We start from the raw sequence: 20,457 nt of genomic DNA on the forward strand, positions 1-20,457 counted from the left end.
CAGATCATTTACAAGCCAAACACACGGCAGATGCAGAGAGCCCACCGCCCCCCCTCGCCAAAAGCAGACATCTCCATATTTTGATCCCATCTAGGGTGAGGGGATATTTTTTGAGCCTTTTATTTTCCTGCATGATTTGAAGCGTTGAATTAACATTTTCATAAAGCAAGCATATTTGCCCCTTCTTATGTTGTTGAAAGTATTAAGAACATGAAAAAAATACATTAAGGTACATTGAGAACAGAAAAAAATGTGCCAAAAAATTGCGATTAATTTGAGATTAATCGCGATTAAAAAAAATTAATCGTTTGACAGCCCTAATTTAAAGTAAACTAAACTACTGTATATATGACCATTAGTTCTGCCAACAGAAAATAGGTTCGTCAGTTGGGCAGAAGTAGTCCACTTTGTAATATCCTGTGAAATATACACAAATGATGTTCTTCAGTATCACAACGTGCTCATCAGTCATTTATCTTTGTTTTATAACTCTACCAAGAACAATGTGTTGTAAACTGCTTAAAAGTGATAATTTTAGAAATTGGGTACATGCTTTAAAGTGACACTGCACTGTATATTGCAAGGTTTAATAAAAAAACAGATTATGAATTTCTGTATAAGTGTAACATAACTCAATTACATAGTATGAATATTTGCTTAGGATCTATTTTGCTTGCTAACCTGAGGAGTTTTGTCTTTGCAGGAGCAATTCTGAAATATGTCGGAGCCGTAGACCAGGAAGCAGCACGGCCGCCTTCAGCACCACCAGACCAGGATGTTTGAGTTTAACATTTTTTTACAATTTAAAATAAACATTTTTGAGGAACACTGCATCAGTTTCATGTATTGACCTATAGAGGATTCCCATTGTTTACCTTGTCTTATCATTTTCTATCAGTTCAACTTGCTTGGTTGGGTCAATTTAAGATGTCTGACTTTAAATTGAGAGAGGTTTTCACGACTCTAGCCTGTTTTCCTCTTAAAATGGGATTGTTGCATCTTTGTGGCTCACCTAAAGGGTTAGGAATCTATCCATTGTATGACAAAATAGGGGCCCCAAACAGACGATGGACGGATGGATGGAGTGTACTCACTTTTGTTGCTAGCAGTTCAGACATCAATGGCTGTGTGAGTTATTTTGAGGGAACAGTAAATGTACACTCTTAAACAAGCTGTACACCAACTACTTTGTATCAAAGTGTCATTTCTTCAGTGTTGTCCCATGAAAAGATAACATATTTGCAGAAATGTTAGGGGTGCACTCACTTTTGTGAGATGCTGTAATTGTTCAGACAAATGCTGACAGATTTAATGTATTCATGTAACCTTTTTGCCTGAATAAGAGGCTGGGGTAGAATGTGTATACACCTGCATAAATGCACTAATGTTAGTTTTACACATCCTCATGTCCTACTTAAAGAACATACAGAACGAGACGAAAAATAAAATGACTGTTTTTAAGTATGTCATGAGACATAGTGTTGAAATCAGTTAAAAGGAACTTTTTGGTATTAGGGGAATAATAACCATCATACAGATGCCAAGTTTTGTTGTTTGTTTTTAATTTCCAATAACCAAAAACTGGCCAGTACACTTTCAGACAAGACAATAGACAAAGGGTATTTACAGTGAATCCCATGTACATTTCATTTCTTCACATGTACAGACATCCAATCCATGTACTCTATTTACACTGATGAGTCAGTTTCACTGCTGCTGTATTGAGTGGATGCAGTTGTCCATCAAATACCTCTGAGTGTTTACATTCACACTAATATCCTACTTATGACCCGGGTTTTGTAATAAACCAAACCTCATACAGACAATACAGGGTAGCATGACCGCACAAACCTGGATTATCACTCATCCTGGTTTTCAGAGGCTTAAATGAAGTGATTTGAGTTTTCAAAAGAAAACGTTTTACTTATGAAAGGCATTCAGTCTTAAACAATAATGGTATATTAAATACAACTTAATTTGTTTAAAATGGGTGGGATAGATTGGAGAAATCATTGAAATGCATATCAGGTCAAACTTGTGCAAGATCTAATCTAGGGAGAAATGATTTTCTGTTTCATAGTCTTATCTGAATGAACACAAAAAAACAAAGCAGAACCCCCAACCCAGACCTTATTCCATTGAACTACAAGGGACTAAAAACTAAAGGAAGTCCTTCATATCAATCACAATAACTAAGCCAATCCCACACTTCACTTGCATTATATACAAACACAAGAGACTGGAGAGAGACCTCAACAACCACAACACGAAAGCGACGTGACAGGTGATCCAATGCAGACAGAGGCACCTCCATCACATCTCAGGGCCATGCCAGAAGAGCTTAGCTTATTTATTGCTCCTTTTGACTAACCACTGTCAGTGTCACAGTGGATATCAGAATAATTCCAAGAGTGGATGAGTTAAGCTGTTGGGCCTGATAACATGCAACAACATACTTGACTGTTCCCATCTGCTTTAAGACTCCCACCATCCTCCCTGTACCTAAAATATTGACAATCTCTACTCTTAACAAAAACCATCCTTTGGCACTCATCCAAATCCTGATGAAGTGCTTTAAAAAACTGTTTGTCCAGCACATCAAAAATAACATCCTAACCAGCCTGGACCCTCACCAGTTTGCATCCAGAACCAACAGAGGATGCCAAATCCATTGACCTCCATGGAGTCTTCAACACCTTAAAGATAACAGCACGTCCACCAGAATGCTGTTTGTTGAATTCACCTCAGCATTTAACACAATATCCCCTGTCTGACGAGCAATAGAGTAGTATCCACTGCAGTATCACCAGACTACGCAGCAGCTTCTTTCCTTCAATGTTAAAAAAATAATTTATATTTTCTGATTTATTATTTGTTAATCCATCTGTATAATTTCCTGTTTAAGTGAGTAGTATATAGAGAATACAAAACATCATTTTGTTATACACCCCATTTGTAAAATCATAAATGGATCTTGAAACCATACTCAGTCACATGTACATCTACATTTTATGGTCATTAAGCAAATTATGTACACTCTGCCAGTTATACACTGTTAAACTCTTCAGCATTTTTTCCTAAATACTGTCTAAAGCCTTTGTAAAATCTCTTTCTGATGCTTCAAGTATAAGTTCATTCACAGGAATATCTCTGCTGTTAGGGAAAAGCCGCATATCTGCAACGTGTTTGCCTGAAAGTCAAACAAATGACTTTACATTTAACTTCTGTGTGTTCAAAATCATACATTGAAGGCCTGTTAGCAAAGAAGTTGATGACCAGCTGATCTCACAGTTGACTCAAAATTTTAAAACTGGGGTGCAAGCATTCACTGCAACTTAGGATCTAAGGCACTCTGACCCTGGGCAACTGGAGTCAGAGGCATTATCCTTTGAAGCAGCTTCATGGTGTCATGCTGCCAACTAAAGGCATTTCTAAACCTATACTCCGAAGGGGCCACTTAGATGCCAGCATGACACCGTAGAAAGCTGAGTATTTTGTTAAACGTTTGTGTAAAAAAAACTTGAAAAGTCAGGGTTTCTCCAAGTTTGTCACTGCAATACTCAAGTATTGAAGGGCAAGCTACATTTGGTGTCATTTAAACTGTGTACTGGTGAACTAAAAGCAACATTGTCATTTTAAGAATCCATAAGTTACCTAGGTCTTTATTTTGCCATTAAATAGTCCAAAAATGAATGACACTGCCACCGATTGTTCATTTAGCACCATATGGATACACTGCACACAGAAAAATTGAAAATTAACGCAATCCTGAGATAAAATGTGTTAAATATTAGTTGCAGCTGTGAGCTTTTCCCACTGCCAGCAGCCAGCAGCAATTTCATAAAGTGACTTTGAAATAGAAAATGAAATAAAGTGTGACAGACAATAGGTAAATCCAGGTTGACTGTGATTTAAATGCACGCTGATCTGAGGTAGAGTCACATATGGGGATACTGACTTGTGAAATTAAAAGTTAGAAGTGAGGTGTTTGGTTATTTTATTCAACTTCAGAATCATTCAAGATTCTTTGGTTCTCAAATCTTCTGCACACAATAAATGTTATAGTTTTGGGCCCTTAATGAAAGCACTGCCTAAATAATTCCCCTCTTTCTTGTTCTGGATGATGGAAATAAAACTGAAGAGGAAACCTGGCCATGAAAATGACAAACACAGCTTTTAAAACTGATATTCTGACACCTTGGATTTCAGGTGGCTGACTCATCTCTCAGCTCATCACATTTCTACCTTGTTATCAATCAATAGCTCATAGCAGGTACGATACTGTACATTTAAAAGAATAAAAAAACCTTAACACTGCCAAAAAAGACAAAAAAAACTGTAACAAAATGTTTTTAAAACGGAAAGAGTATAAATCCTCACTGACGTTTTGCCTGCTCTTAGTATGTTGCAGACATGTTTCTTTTGTACAATAACCAATAAGAAATAATCACAGCATTAAAAATAGGGTTTGAAATGATACAGCTGAAGGTAGAAACACCTTTTCTTGTTTATCACAAAAACAATCAACAACTTCAAGCTTAAAGATGAATAATAATCCTTCGATTAAAACCTCAGGAATACTTCTCCCTCCATTCAGGGGATTTCATGTGCGCATATCCCAAAACTGGGCATGCCCATTCCATAAAGATATACAGTTGGTCCCTCCTAAACGATGGTTTCCATGTCTTTGTTGGCCCTGGGTCAGTCAAACCATTGTCTTTGTTACTTCTGTAAGATCAAACAATGACATCTGATTTGGAGCTCTTTGCTCCACACCATTGTGAGAGAGATATCCTTACTGGTCGCTCAAAAGACGTTACTTCCTCTGCTCCTGGTCACTGAAGCAATATGTGGGTACTGCCTTCTGGCAAAGAAACAATGCTTTGGGAGCTTCTTTCTGTCAATAGCAATCTTCTGACAATAACAGAACACTTAGTCCCACCCTATGGCAAAGAAAACGTGTTACCGGGTCTTTGTTTTTCATACAAAATGTCCATCAAACAATACTGTCCTGCAGCAATGGCTCAAAGTCCTCATCACTGGCGGTGGGAGGGGTTTCCTCATCGCTGCCCGGGAGGGGCGTGTTGATGTGGACGCCGGCCAGTGAGGACATCGACGCTTTGCTGTCTGGGTGGGGCTTGTCACTCAGGGACAGCTGGGGAGAAGAGGAGGAGCTGGAGGGTTTCTCAGGGATGAAGAGAGCAACAATGAAGGCAATGACCACGGTACACGCACCCAGCAGGAAGGGCGGGCCGGGGATGAGGCCTCGCTGAGAAAGAGAAAAGTTACAAAGAAAAATGTTTCCTGTCATTTTCAGGTCCTTCATCTGGAGTAAAAGTAAAGCATATCCAATATTGCTGTAAATTGTGAGTTAAACATTGTAGGGCAATTTAATATATATGACGCATCTAGGTCAAAAAGAAGTACAAAGTAAGTTCATTGTGCTTCACATTAAAAGTGTTATTTGTAGAATACTGCATGTTGTTAGTAGTTTTGAAGATACTCATTGATTTCTCTTCTGCACCATTCATTTACTGCAGTAAGAGAAAACTCTACCTTTACTAATCTTTCATTTTAAGTAACATACAAATTGGGATTCATATTGAAAGTGTTTTACAGGAATGTGCACAGTACCTCAGTGGGACTGTGCAGAGGCAAGGGGTCAATGTTGAAGTCTCCCTGGATGGGGTCCATGGTATCGAGCTCAACGTTGAAGAGGAAGAAGATAAATCCGTACAGAGCTGGACCCAGGCCATTACAGAGACCTCTGATTCCTGTTATCATCCCCTGGACCACACCTGCAGGGGAGGACACAGATGGCTCATGTTATCGATCATCACTGCTGACACAGTGAGATATGTATCTGCTGATACATTTAGCTGGCAGTGGATTGATTTCACTGCCTGGTTAAGTAATATAAACTTTCAGCCAAAAAATCTATAACACATTGAGCTACTGATCTGAGGAAGAAGAGAAGAGAGACTTGAAAGGGAGATGCGAGAGGACGAGAGAAGTGGATGGGAGAGGAGAGGAGATTATCTTTGTCACCTTGTTTATCAGGATCAGCAGATTGTGACACCAGAGCAGAAACAGCTGGGAAGGTGATGGAGGACATCGCTGCGACAGCACCAGCCGCCCACATCATCCTGTAACACGCACAAACACACGGTTATGTGTTGGATCTCTAGCACACATATTGTTTTACAGTGTGCTGAGAATCTGACATCGGTCTGAGTATTCATGCTGTGAAAAATTAGTCAAAACTCATATCAGCTAAGCAGCGAAATATAACTGTGTAAGCAGGAAGGACTGATTTTGTACCTTTTTACTCTTATACTTTTTCCTGCATTTTCCAGCTTCAGCCCTAGACATTCAGCATTTAGCTTTACACCAACAGAATACATGTAGCCTTACACAATAACAGACAACACACACACAAAGATCTCACCATGGTTCTGACCCGAAGCCATACCAGGCAAGCTGAAGAATCTGGAAACCCAAACCCAATAGAACTGTGTTCTTATTACCCAGAGTCCTCATCAGCAGGGTGAGGATGAGCGTCTGAGGCGAGAGGGAAGGTGAAAGAGGAACGGTATTAATCATTTTGTTCTAACCTTGTACTTACGTAAGGAATGTTTATAATTAATTTAATTTTAAAATAAGTATTGGTGATTGTAAGTAGAAGTTGTACTATAAGCATACTTGATTTTGTGTGTCTATTAATACTAATACACACTATAATTGCTTCTCTAACAGCCAGACCACAAGTTGCCCATGAGTTTGTGCTAGGTTATGATATGTTAGCTTCAAAAAGTTATTGTTAACTTTATTGTTAGAGTGCAGAACCTATTCTTCATCTGTGATTTTGGCCAATAGCTAACAGGTCCAGAAAGACTGGAAATCAGAAGTGTAACTGGCCCTGATTTACATGTATTATGTGAAGATAGATGCTATCAAATTTGCATCTACATGTAAACAAAGGTATGTTAAATCTGACTTGGTTTAATGAGCATATGTGAAACTTAAAAAGGACAAGTGTAAATGGGGCATGGGAGTAAATGGGGTACAAATGCTGTGTCAGAGTGTATATATGTGTGTTACCTGCGCTACGATAGACAGAATGCCCACCACTCCAATAAAGACAGCGATGGTCGTGGAGGAAAAATTAATGACCTGTCGAGACAGACAGAAATTATTTTCAATGTTGCTGGCAACAAGATTGTATTTACAAAGTATAACAATTATGCCAAAATCAAAAACAAAGCTCTACAAGTCAAGCAGCTCATTTACATAAACTTGTCCATCTTTGTAACCACTGGAGGCACAAACAATGAGCATTCAAAACCTTCACAGAGTGGCTTTCAAAAACCAGTAGCAGGAATAATAGCAGGAATAATGTTGGCAGTAACAGTCGGAAACAGTATATGTAGGAAAACCTTGCATTAGGCAGCAGTTTGTCTCACCTGTCTCAGGTAGAGGAAGAAGCTTGAGTACTGTCCAGCCTCTGGCAGGTAAGACAAGAACACGGTGATACAGATCAACAAGACTGTCGGGTCCTGACCCACCTTCCTCAGAGACTGAAGAATACAGAGAAACAGAGAGAGAAAAATACAATACTGGCACTGTTAGATGATCAGTTATTCTTCATCTAATGCTATCAATGCCTACGTCTCAAAGGTCAAGCTGTCTGTGAAATGCATCTGATCTGTATCATTATCATAGTATACCATGGCCTCCATACACACTGCAATCCAATGGCATCATTTAGTTACTGGATGGAGGAACATTGAGGATTCTTCACCCACATCACCACTCTACATACTGCATGCAAATCAAAGAGAATCAAGAAAAGACTTCATACAACTACAAACCAAAACTAATCAACCTGCTGTGTGTTTATTACTCAACCAACCAATCAGATAGTGTATTATAAATGATTGGTAACTGACAGCGAAGGGGTCGGCCTGCTCCCAGGAGATAGGCGCCCCCCAGGTGTTGAGCCTCATTTTGTCTGGCAGAGACTCGGGTACAGCCAGCAGGATGAAGCAGATGTCAGCCAGAGCGATCAGTGTGGCCACCAGAACCACCAGGTTGTCTCCGTACCAGGCAGACAGGTACGCCCCGATGGCTGGACTCGTCACCAGGCTGGCTGCGAAAGTAGCCGACACCTGGGAGGAGAAAAGGATATGACTGATGGTAAAGCATCCAAAACTCATTAAAGGCTGCACTTCACTTGTTGAAGACAAGAAGTGAAGACATTTTAATTCAGAAATGCTACATTCAATATAACTAAAAATAGTCTGTTTCATAAATTATTCTATTTTATTACTCTATTGCTGGCAATTTTTCATCCAATCCTCTGATTGCTTAGCCATCATATTGTGATGCACACGTCTCTCTTTTAATGGCTTTCAGCTGCTTCTTTTATTCAATTAATTCAAGTAAATTAAAACACTGTATCTTTATCTTAAAAATATCCTATTATTTTGATTGTCTCTTGTATAATGTATATTAGAGGTGTGAATCTTCAGTTCAATTAACATTCAGCTGTCAATGGAAAAACAATGCTCGATGCTCGATGTGTATAATTTATTTCACTGCCCATGGCTACTTTTTCATCATTTAAACTACCCTTTTATTCAAAAAGTCCTTCCAATAATCAGATTACAGCAGATTAACTTTGTTGTCCTGCTGAGGCCGGACAATCAACAATCAGCATAAGCTGCAGGCTCTCAATTATGTCTCTGCATCGATGAAGAATCTTTGACATCCACATTGCAACACATCTTATAATAGAGACATTTCCACACCTCTGATGTATAAACATGAAGTACATGTTTTATTTGCATTCTTACAATCTTGAAAACATGTCAAGCAGGAGTCCTTACCAGACCATACGCTGTGCTCCTTTCTCTTTCATCTGTTACATCAGCAACATAGGCAAAGATGACTGAGAAGGTGACAGAGAAAGCTCCAGACATGGAGATCATGGCAAAGTACCACCTGTAGGATGAGCAGGTGAGACAACAAACTCTTAACAGCGTCACTTTCAGGCAGACAGACAGATATTTCATGGATGATATGGTTTGTGTTCCATTTGCTCATAATAATCAGTGTGCAGAGTCTCTACATCCAGCATCACTTTCTAAACACAGAATGTTCTAGTGGCTGAATGGAAGCAAATCCCTGCAGCAAGGTTCCAAAGTCTTGTGGACACCCTTTTCAAGAGAGAACAGGCTGTTCAAGTATTATATATGAATGTATTGTTAAGGTGTCCATGTGCTTTTGGCAATATTGAAACTGGAAATTTGTCCTTGTTGTTTTGTAACGTACTGATCATGTTAAGGCGTCTGTCCCAATTAATGACCTATCTGTATGTCTCTGTATGAAATGAACATTATCACGCCAGTACAGAGCGATGACTCTTACCAGGGGCTGAGCCTCATCAGAGGGATTGGTGCGCAGGTAAAGAAGACAGTGACCAACAGGAAGGATCGCCTCCCCCACACATCCGACAACGCACCAATCAGAGGAGCAGACATGAATGACAGCAGACCCTTGACATGAAGAGGCGGAGTCAGTGTCAACATAAACAACCCTCTCTAACTGACTTGACTGAAATGTAGAATACATTTCTGCTCTGAGAAAAGTGTTTTCAAGCCTGACCAATACAGGGACAAGTCTTAAAAGGATCATTTCTAAATTTTTTTTGGCTATCTAATCAGTGTTGATGGTAAATTTAGTAAACTGAAGAAATTCCACTGTATATGTGCTCTGATAGTGTATATATCTTACTATATTTTCCGAGAAAACTGAGTTCACCTGCTGCAAAATGTGGAAATAAGTTGTTATGGAAAGCTTTTTCAGCTTGGATTTAGCCGCTAATAGACTTGTTCTCTTGAAAAGTGGAATTATTTCCAGCGGGAACAACAGCAACCCAGAATGTGAGTATAGAGTATGTTATGGACTAAGATACATTCTAGAGTTTTGACTGATTCGGATATTCAACCATGTTTATTGGAGCCAAACTGAAGCACAGAGGCAGAGGCTGTGGCAGCATGAGCTGTGCAAGCAGGAATGGCCGGCGGGGACAGGAACAACAATTGCTTGGTTGTTGGACTCAAACATGAACACAAAAGTCTCCATCTACTCCATCTTAGTTTCCATGGCAACCTGGATGCGAGAGGACGCTGGCGTGAATATCGCCGCTTCTCAATCCGTGGCAAAACTGCTTTTTTCTGTTGGAAAAAGAAAGCCAAGTTGTCCCAACAAGATCTGGGGCTGTGCTACTTACTTTGAAGGCTGCACAACTGAACAACTGGCTCCATGGACTCACCTTTCTCTGCTGATCAGCTGTTAGCCTCGCCGATCGGCTGTTAGCCTAGCAACGCTAACTTTCAAACCGACTTGCTTGGTGCTCTGTGGGCTGTCCATTGTTGCTCCGTTGGTCCTCCCTCCACCACAACCTCGGTGTTGCTCACCGCCTGGCTGGTTTGTCACTCTCCTCTGCTGCTGTGGTCTCCCCCGGCTCGCAGCGATGCTGGATGGTCGCTGCTCCGCTATTGCTGGAGGAGTCTTCAGGTGTTCAGCGCATGAGCTCCTGGACCTCTGCTGTCACTTCACCCCAGGCTTCATCGCTGGAATTGGATCTCTCGGTCTCCTGCTTCGCCCCCGCTGTGTGCACGGGGCCTCCAGGCGCAAGTTTGTTTATATGGACGGTGCTATTCCCTGCGGTGCCGACTGCGGTGCTGCTGTTCCCTCCGTGCTGACTGACAGGCGCTCCATTTATTCTTTGTAATGTTTGTTCCTCTCTGTTAAGTGTCCTTGGGTACCTTGAAAGGCGCTATATAAATTAAATGTATTATTATTATTATTTTTATCTAGGGATGACAAAACCCAGTGGATTAACATTAATTGAGGTGGAAATACGACGGAAATGTCTCCACAACAACTGGAAAACTATTGAATTGTACGTGTGTATATTCTCCAGTAACATTACAAGCTCACGGCTGTTTGAATTCTACCATGGAGTGCATTATCATCAAGGGCCTGTAACTGTTGAAGCAGAGAGCTGTGTTTGAATGGATCAAACACAGCTCTCTGTGACATAACTAACTTTAATCTTTGACGCTGAAAGTTTTGCCATATTTTATGTTGTTTTACAGTTACTTTTGTAGGTTAAGCTGTTGAACGTTTGCTTGGAGGAGTAGGTTGGATAGATTTTTTCATGTTGCTTTTTGTGAGTTCATACTGCGACGCCAGCTCAGTTAATGTTAGCTTTTATGTTATATGAAGCCCATTTTGCAATAGTATTTTCGTCAGTATCTGCATGTGTGTTGCTGCTGTATGTTCATTTTAAGGTTGACTCGATTGTTCTAAAGCTCAACAGTTGTTTTTTTTTGTGTCAAGCGTACCAAAAGGGAGGCAAATAGCATAGTTAGTCTCCAAACTATTACACATAAAAACCTAAGCCCATATTCACAAATATTCTGAGAATTGTCTCAGAGAGCTCCTAGTAACTCTCCCAAATCCTGCCAACCTCCTGTGTTTCTGCTTTTTGGTCCTCGCCACTGTGTTCACCAATAGTAATACTGTCCTTGTCTTTCATTTGTTGTCATATTTGCAAAAGTTAATAATCTCCTTCCCCCCAAAGCTTAGAATATTAACTGGTAATTCTCATTGAAGCTTTAAAGCTCCAAAAATGATATTTAGGCACAGTTGTTGATATGTTTCTTGATAGACATGCCCTGAAGGTAAAGATATAGATGTATGTGAAAAAGAAATAGTAATGAATTTGTCTGGCAACATTTTATAACTTTGATAAGCATCTAGCAGCTTGCTTGCAATGTGAGCTTGGTGTGTGAGAAGCTTGCTTGACGTGCATCTTCTTACATGCTGACACTGCTGACATGGCTCCACAGTAGGGGGACTCCGCTTTCTCAGTCAAAATTGCATCCACTGAGGAATTTATTGTTTCATCTGGCTATATTTACCATCAGCACTTCAATCCACTTTAAACATGGTGATATTCCCTTTGACTTGTCTCTTGTGTTTCACACTTTTTGGAGCTGCTATTCTGACTCACTGGAGATGTCTTTTAACAGAAAATATTGGAATAAAATAGAACTTTATTGACCAGCCAAGGCTTTAAAATCATCTTTGATCTCACCAGATACAATAAAAAACATGAATATAGTAAATCTCATTGCATCCCACAAAATGAACACACATTACATCTATCTACTGTTCTTACCTTCACGCCCTGAATGAGTCCATTCATCAGAAAGGTGTGCTGGGGAAATGTTTCATGTAAAACCTAAGAAGAGAGGCACAACACCAACATTTCTAAAACCAGCACAGATTTCACAGTTTCAGCAGTTTGTAGAGCAGGATTCAAACTATGTCTCTTAGAAGCAATTTGAATACTTGTATCATGACGGAGCAAGATATGAACTGTTTCTAGCAAACAAAATTTGCAGTCCGTTTTTAAAGACTTAACTGGTTGCTTTTTTGCCATTTATAAGACACAAGTTCAAAGAAGTATATGTTTGAAATCTTTCAATACTGATGCCCTGAGTTTTGGCACAGATACTGTACAAAACAAACCCTGTCTACACTAGATGTGTTTTAGTCATCCATCTCAGTCACTTTGTAACTCTGTTCTTTGAATTCTGGATGACTGCCAGAGACATTGTGTAATACTTTGATTTCCACAATCTTTTTGGGGGAATATGTCTTGGCGACTGAGCCAGACCAGAGTGAACATTACAAAGCAACCTCGCAGAATTTAACATTTTGTTTTCTTTACTGGATGTTCTTCTCAAAGAAATGTGTTTGTGATTAACAATATAGACATAGACCAGAATAATACATTTATAGTAAGAAAGTGACTGGATGTATGATTTATCAAACACCTGAGGACTTTCATAAGAACTCTGTCCAAAAATAACAGAATACCAATTATCATTAAATATCTGATCAGCAAAACCATAACTGAACCAAACGTTCAGTGTGAATGTTCGTTGTTTTTTCAGTCACACACACAGACCAGTCAAAGCCTACTTTTATGCTATATGCAGAGAACACGGCTTCAATCAAATTGTGAGTGACAGTGCTTTAGAATGAAGCTGCCAACATGACATGACAAATCTACAATATTGCTTCAATCTCAAATCATATTAATCACATTAGGGGTTATTACTCCATGGGCGCTGTTCCTTAGCCAGTATTGCTCAGTATAGAACTAATCAGCTGCTAAGATGTTGGTGTAAACATGTGACCATCATCTCCAGTGTTACTCACAGTGAGCATGGGTGTAGTGAGTAATCCCCAGGCAAAGAACTCCAGGAAGATCACCACCACAGCATGATACACACTGGGCCTGCCGATGCCCTGCTGGAGCTGGAATACACACACACACACACACACACACACACACACACACACATATACATTACTACAACATGACTCTACTGTAAAAGGGGCACTCCATTATATGTATAGAAGAATATCAGTGTTTTGTGGCGCTGGGTGAAGATTTGGAAAGTCTGCCAAAAAAAAAAAAAAAAACTTCATGGTGACATATTTCTTTATCTTTAACACAATTTAAGAGCATTTCCTAATTTGAACAATAGAGGCTCACTTTCTACCACAGTTATGCATTTTGGGTGATTAGAATAGAGCAAGTGTTAAACTGGAACACCACACATGAAATGATGGTCAGCCGACTGACACAGATTCACAGAATTGAGGTGATGATATGGACTACTTTCTATCTTTAGCTTGAATGATAACAGGTTCACTTAACACAGATTTGGAATACTTAAATAATGAGTTAATCTTTGCTGCTCTCTTGTATTATCAAGTTTCATGTTTCACTTTATTTTTTGTTCAATTTATCAAACAATACAATGACATACTACTATTTGTTAACATAATCCTGATCAGATTTGAAAGGACTCGTGGTTTGTGCCACTGCTGCGATAGATACTTGATTAACGGAATAGAAACATCAATGTTTTATCAATTTATGCTTCAGTCATATTTTAAAAGGAAATTACCATTAACATTCTCTGGTTCAGGCTTCTCCAATGTTGAACTGAATATCTTTGAATTTTTGACTGTCAGTCAGAACAGGACATTTGAAGACGTCACCTTAGACTCTAAGAGCAATGTGGGTCTCAGGACGGCAATGCTGGTCTGTTGGCCAAAAGGCTCAGAACAAAAAATAAGTATTGGACGGATTGCCATGAAACCTTTGTTCCAGGGTACAAGTTACATTTATTGAAAATATTCTTGTCTTTCTACTTTACAATGATAAAGTACTTAAAATACTGTATGTCTGTGTGTAGAAACTTGACATGTACCCTGCCCCCTGTGAGTAAGTTAGTCCAAACATTGATCAAGATGCCTCCGATGTGGTGTGTGATGCATACATAAAAATGTTAGGGAAACTCAGCAGTCTTCTGTCTCTCAGCAGCAAGCATTTAAAGCCATTTCACACTGGACACCTTCCATTCACGTTTTGATTTGCAATTATTTTCAGGATAAATATTTCAGTACAGATGCACTCAGAATGTTTTGATCTAATTCTGAATATACTGAAATTGCAAAAGGGCTCACACTACTACTACTAATAATAATAATAATATCCCAAGATATATTATACAATATTGAAAATCCAAAGAAAGAGTAATGATATATATATGATATATATACACAAATACATAATATACAAAAATGCATTACAGCTTAATGTTGATGAAGGTTCTCAGTCATCCAGCTCATGGTAAGTGCTCTAAGCTCTAAGTCAGCTGCACTTGTTTCAGTTTCACATCTCATCCAAGAAGCGTCTTCAGTTCTAACTAACTGGAGGGGCGTTGCAGGCTTTAAAACCTGTGGGGGAGTGTCCTTACAGCAGTGGCTTCAAACTGCCCCCCGAAGTTATGACGGGGGGGGGGGTCTTCGCTCTTCTGCACTGCTAGCTAACAACGAGGCACGTCTCACCCTCGGCTTCACCAGTACAACGGTGAGTAATCAGGAGTGGCCACAGTGTGATGTGTCTCAGAACATTAGCTTCTGACAGTATGAAGCCGAACAACTTAACACATCACTTCTTCACAGCCTTCACATCTGGAACACAAAGAGAAGCCTGTCGATTTCTTCAGTGTACAACAGAGTTGCTTCACTATCTGTGCCTTCAAATGCTCAACTCGCCTCCTACAAAGTAGAGTACAGAGTTGCTCAGGGTAAAAAGATGCACACAATAGTGGAGGTCAGACAACACAATCGCCATTTATGACATTTATGACATGTCAAAAGACATAGAGGAGCAGCTTAAGCCGTCTGGGGGTGGGGGGGGACGACGACTCAGTACTGCATTTGTTTATAGAGAGGTTGTTCTGTCTCCCTAACTGAGAGGATGGATCTCTCTTTGTTCACTCATTAAAGGAATGGCACAACACAGGAGGGCCAACTCCTCAGGTCAAGACTCTGCTGTCCACGGGAAAAATAGTTCCATTGAAGACAGCAATCTAAACATCTTGTCCAGAGAAGACGGAGGAGTAAAAGTATCTTTGTCAAACTGGAACCACCATCTTTGAACAGAGGAGGTGGCCTTGGACATTACTTATCACCCACCTACAATCTTGTTATCTCCCCAGACAGCTTAACAACCATTCACACCTGGGCTCACCTAGTCTTGGCAACCCACATGAAGGCTGGTTGGACCAACCACCCACAAGTAACTCTAACCAATCTGAAACTCAGAGCTCACACATGTCCTTAACGACTCTGAATGACACTCCCCGAGTTTGAAAGCCAGCAACTCCCCTCCAGGTATATAAAACTGAAGAAGCGTCTTTGATGAGACGTGAAACGTCTTCAGGAAACTGAAACAAGTCCAGTTGACTACAATACAGCACTTGCATTTCTATTTCAATGTATTTCAAAGACATTTATTTCCTGTACGGATGTCCCATCTGTTTTTTTCACCACGATCCTGATTCGATCCTGACCCGATTCCTTTAATATTTAGTATCTACAGATACCGAGTCCTGATCTGATACTCAGCCTTAACTAATATTTTCCTGGATAATACAGCTGCATTAAGAAAAAAAGAACCTGCATCCAAGCTGTTCCTTAATAGTTTTTTTAATTTGTTGAAACAAAGTATACTTTCATACATCTCTTTCTTATTCTGCATGTGCTGTTGCAACATTGGCCTCCACCGTCCTTGTGTTAGCAGGTGAGTGTGTGATGCTGCACTGTGACAGCAGACCCTCATGTACAGCCAGCTGAAGTGTGTGTGAGACGCAGCCCACGCTTGGTACCTCCATATCATCTATTGCTTTGTTCATATTATTCCTTATGTTGTCACGTAAAATGATGTGAACCCGTTGCTTGTCTATTTCACACGTGTTCAGCATCTCCTCGAATGCCTGTTTTACATGCTCTGCTGTATGAGACACACCAAACTAGTGCACATACTGAGATGGCAGGGCATACAGGGGATTCAAAAACTCCAAGTGACAAAGAAAACCCTGATCCTCTACCACGGAGATGAGCTGGTTATCCAGAGCGATTAATCTATTACCTTTTCATTCATATTTTTGGCCATGTTGCTGTCTCGAGGATATTTCCTTTTGGAAGTACCTGCGAGTGTTTGCTGCTTCGGTGCCTTTGCCTGTATTGCTTGAGTGAATTTGTTAACTTTAAGTGTTTTTGTCTTTTATATGTTGTATCAAATGTGTAGTACTAAATGTATTACATGTCTCTTTCTATATTAAACAATTTCCACACTGCAGACATTTTATCCACAGGTTTGTCAGAGTAATGTTATGCGCGCGTCTGCGTTTTGCCACAAATTGTGCTCTGACATAAAAAAAATACAAAATCGGGGCGCGTTCAAATTTGCCAATCCCCGATCACTAGAAAAATGCCCATATCAGCCCGATCCCGATCCTGCAGATCAGATCGGGACATACCTAATTTCCTGTGTCTTGAACAAGGGGGCCATTACCCCTAGAGGCTTCTCGGGTGTACTGCAGGGGGGGCTTTTGAATTATTGCTCAGAAATTACAATGTCAACACAAATCCAACAGCAAGTATATCAATTTAAAAAAAAAAAACACACACACTTAAAATGAATAACAGTTTACCAATGATTCCTCAGGCAATCATGCAAGCAAGCTAAGCACACCATATAATAAATCACTTTGTGATATCTATACTGCTAACTAATTATTACTAAAACATATCGGCCAGTTATCTGTGTAATTAATGTTACGACTGGCCACCCTACAAATGTATCACATTAGTACAATTTCTAATGTAGAAAGTGGTTCCTGCTCCGTCTCTTTAGCAGGTCCTTGGCCTGAAAAACATTGCAGAATCCTGATCTACGTTACGTAGACTTCATGACCAGATCTGAAAGAGGAAATTGCTATGGCAACTCCTTAAATGCTTTTAAAAACCTGAACAAATCTAGTGTCAGCTATATTCTTCTTTCAATAGATGATTTCAGAAGAGATAAGAACATTTCAAAGAGTGCAATGGTAAATTAGCAGACATTCATAAGACTATGGAATCTGGATCAGTATGTGTTTGTGATGTTAGTCCAATATATCGGACAAGTAAATTACATCAGTATCACTGATGATGATTTCTTGAGTCTTTAGCTTGTTATTTCCTCATCTGTCTTTCTTTGTGCTGTCTGTTTGGCTGCAAACAACCTTACCAACGTAGCTGTATTGTGAGATAATGTATTGTATTTCAATCAATTAAATGTACATGATGCTCATCACAATTTCCTACACCTCTGATGTCTTCAAATGGTTTGTTTAGACTGACCAAGATCAAAAGAAAAGATATGTAGTTTCAGATCAGATGAGAGTGAGAGAAGCAGCAAACCCTCCGTGTGGAGAACCTGGAGGCAGGCAAACACACGTTTTTGATTTAGAGATTAGGGTCATTTTAAAAGCATGTTTCAGTTTCCTTGACATTTTATATCGAAAGGAAAGAAAATGAAAAACTACGTTGTTGTTCTTGATTTTGTTAAAATGATAAAAATGTATGTGACTGTCAAGAGGACTGTTAAAATGGACGCTGGTGCTGCCATGGAGGCTGCAGGCTGTGGAGTGTTGGATCTGCAGTCGGTGCCTGGCCTCAGCGTGCTGCATGCAGAGAGCTGTTATGTAAGAGATAATGGATCCATCCTAACCACATCATCCTCACACTAAGCCGAGCTGTCTGTGAGTCACATTAAACCCGCTCCATCTCCATCCGACGACAACAGCCATTTTGGACCGGACCCGCTCTGTTCGGCTGGTTTTCACCGAACTCACTCATTCATTTTATCATGTGGATCCATTTATTCTGTTACAGTGACGTAAACACGTCACCTGGATAAAATGGTCCATATAGAAAACTGAAGCAGTTTGATATATCAAATGATCCTATTTAAGATTAGCCTATTTATGCAAATATATACATATATATATATATATATATATATATATATATATATATATATATATATATATATAGATAGATAGATAGATAGATAGATATACATAGGCCTCTATAAAAAAAAAAAACAGCTGTTAAACGCAGAACCGAATTAATAATTGAGTCATACGTCATGGGTTTAATATCCTTCATGTCAAGCTTACGGCAGCTGTAGGCCTGCGAGCTTACCGGAGCAGTGTGTGCATCTACCATTTAAAAACGAGATGAAATCTCATGAGATATGCAGGATAAACAACTGTACAGGTTGATCAATTAATAATGAAATATGAATAAAATGGCGGGTCATCCACCAACCGCAGCTCCGTCCTTCATGACGATCTTCTTCACCAGCACCACCCGGCCGGTGCCCGCCGGCGGCTCCCCCGGCATCTCTTCACACCTGCCGCGGGTCACGAAGCATCCATGCCGCGTAGATATCCGCGGTTCTCCGGGTGCTTCCAGGATTCCTCCTTACTGAGCCTCGAAGAGGCTAAACCGAGGTAAATGATGGGGATAACAATATGAACCGTGTTGCCACAGTGTCTCCGTCGTTAAATCCGTCGTTAGGTCAGCCCGACAGTCCGCAGCTCGCCTGGTGCATTCACACTGTCACTTTGATAAAACCAGGAGACGGTTTCCGGTTTTGGTTGCGCTTTTTTCAGATTAAAAGCGTAGTTTATACAATTTGGTAGTACTCAAATATCCTACTCCCCAGTCCTCACAGAACTGTAGCTTTTACCCAGCCTATCACCTGTGGTAGTAGGAATACTCAGATATTCTACTTAAGAGTGGCACATCCACAGAAAGTCAGACAATTAAAATTCAGAATAAGTGCATAGTACCAATCTACAAAACAATTCAACCATTATTTCTGGTCTTTGTCCTTTCAAATAGGAAGTTCAAATCTTTGGATTTGGTTTTGTGCTAGAAAACAATCACACACAAACAAACAAACAAACAAACACAAACACACAGATAGAATGCAGCGATGGCTATGATTGATGGTGGTTCTACATACCTCATAGACACCACAAAAGTGGTTTGGATTAAGAGTGGGATGGTTGATCTTGGTAAAGGTAGCAGCACAGAGAGGGACAGGAAGATACTAAACAAACTGGTCCAAAGGGCCAGCTTGGTCCTGGACTGTCCGCTGGACTCCATAGAGATGGTGGATGAGAGGAGGATGTTATCCCCTCAGCCATTAGACTGTTTAACTCAAGCACTACCTGAACAATCACTTTCCACTCACTTTGTTTTCTCTGTTTATTTTCTATTCAACTTAATGCATATTTCTCTGACTCTTCTTCCTGTACATGATGCGTAGATCTTCAACTGTTGCAAAAGTGAATTTCCCCCTTGTGGGATAAATAAACTCTATCTAATCTGTCAAAATATTTAGTTTAGTAGTAGTCCTGTCATTGGAAGGTCGCTGGTTCAATTTCCCAGCTCCCCTGGCTGCATATATCAGGTATACTTGAGCAAGATATGGCAGCTCGGCAGCCTCTGCCATCAGTGTGTGTGCACATGGGTGAACGACACAAGCTTTGACCTGTCAGTGGACTGGGAAGGCACTCTAGAATTGCAGTTCCTTTAAATATCCCCCATTATAACTATAAACAATTCCCTTAAAGTGCAAACAAAAACTGCCTCAAAGGTGCAAATATCTGTATGTTTGTTATATTCACTGATTGGAGAACAGTTTTTCCCATTCAACCAAGTTACTTGGAATACCGAACGAGAGGTGTTTCCGCAGTGGGGGTTTTTTTCGCACTCGTGGCATATAAACCAGCAATTTTTATACTAACCTGAAATTACCCTATCCTCACCCTATATTTCTTACTAATAACATGATAGTCACATATTTTGAAAGCCGAGTCGCTCTACTTCCTGTCTCATCGACACAACTTGCGGTAGTGAAGCGGTCCAATTTCTTCAATAACAGGTTTTTAA

At 40.0% G+C, this 20,457-nt stretch overlaps 1 protein-coding gene across 2 annotated transcripts; it reads right to left on the bottom strand.

Moving 5' to 3' along the window:
• Positions 1-1,540: 1,540 nt before the first annotated feature.
• On the bottom strand, positions 1,541-19,138 carry mfsd14ba (major facilitator superfamily domain containing 14Ba). Of its 2 annotated transcripts, XM_030435423.1 has the most exons (12): positions 18,823-19,138; positions 13,303-13,401; positions 12,254-12,316; positions 9,430-9,557; positions 8,889-9,003; positions 7,950-8,168; positions 7,464-7,577; positions 7,102-7,173; positions 6,449-6,561; positions 6,049-6,146; positions 5,635-5,798; positions 1,541-5,269 (listed from the first exon to the last, which is right to left on the bottom strand). In XM_030435423.1, the coding sequence occupies exons 1-12, from the start codon at positions 18,895-18,897 to the stop codon at positions 4,997-4,999; spliced, it is 1,533 nt and encodes a 510-aa protein (XP_030291283.1). In that variant the 5' UTR covers positions 18,898-19,138; the 3' UTR covers positions 1,541-4,996. The 2 variants fall into 2 exon arrangements, with proteins under 2 accessions (XP_030291283.1, XP_030291284.1); XM_030435424.1 differs by lacking the exon at positions 18,823-19,138 and having other exon boundaries at positions 9,430-10,843; positions 13,303-13,353.
• Positions 19,139-20,457: the final 1,319 nt, after the last annotated feature.

Source organism: Sparus aurata, chromosome 12 (genome assembly GCF_900880675.1).
Source record: "Sparus aurata chromosome 12, fSpaAur1.1, whole genome shotgun sequence".
NCBI lineage: Eukaryota > Metazoa > Chordata > Actinopteri > Spariformes > Sparidae > Sparus > Sparus aurata.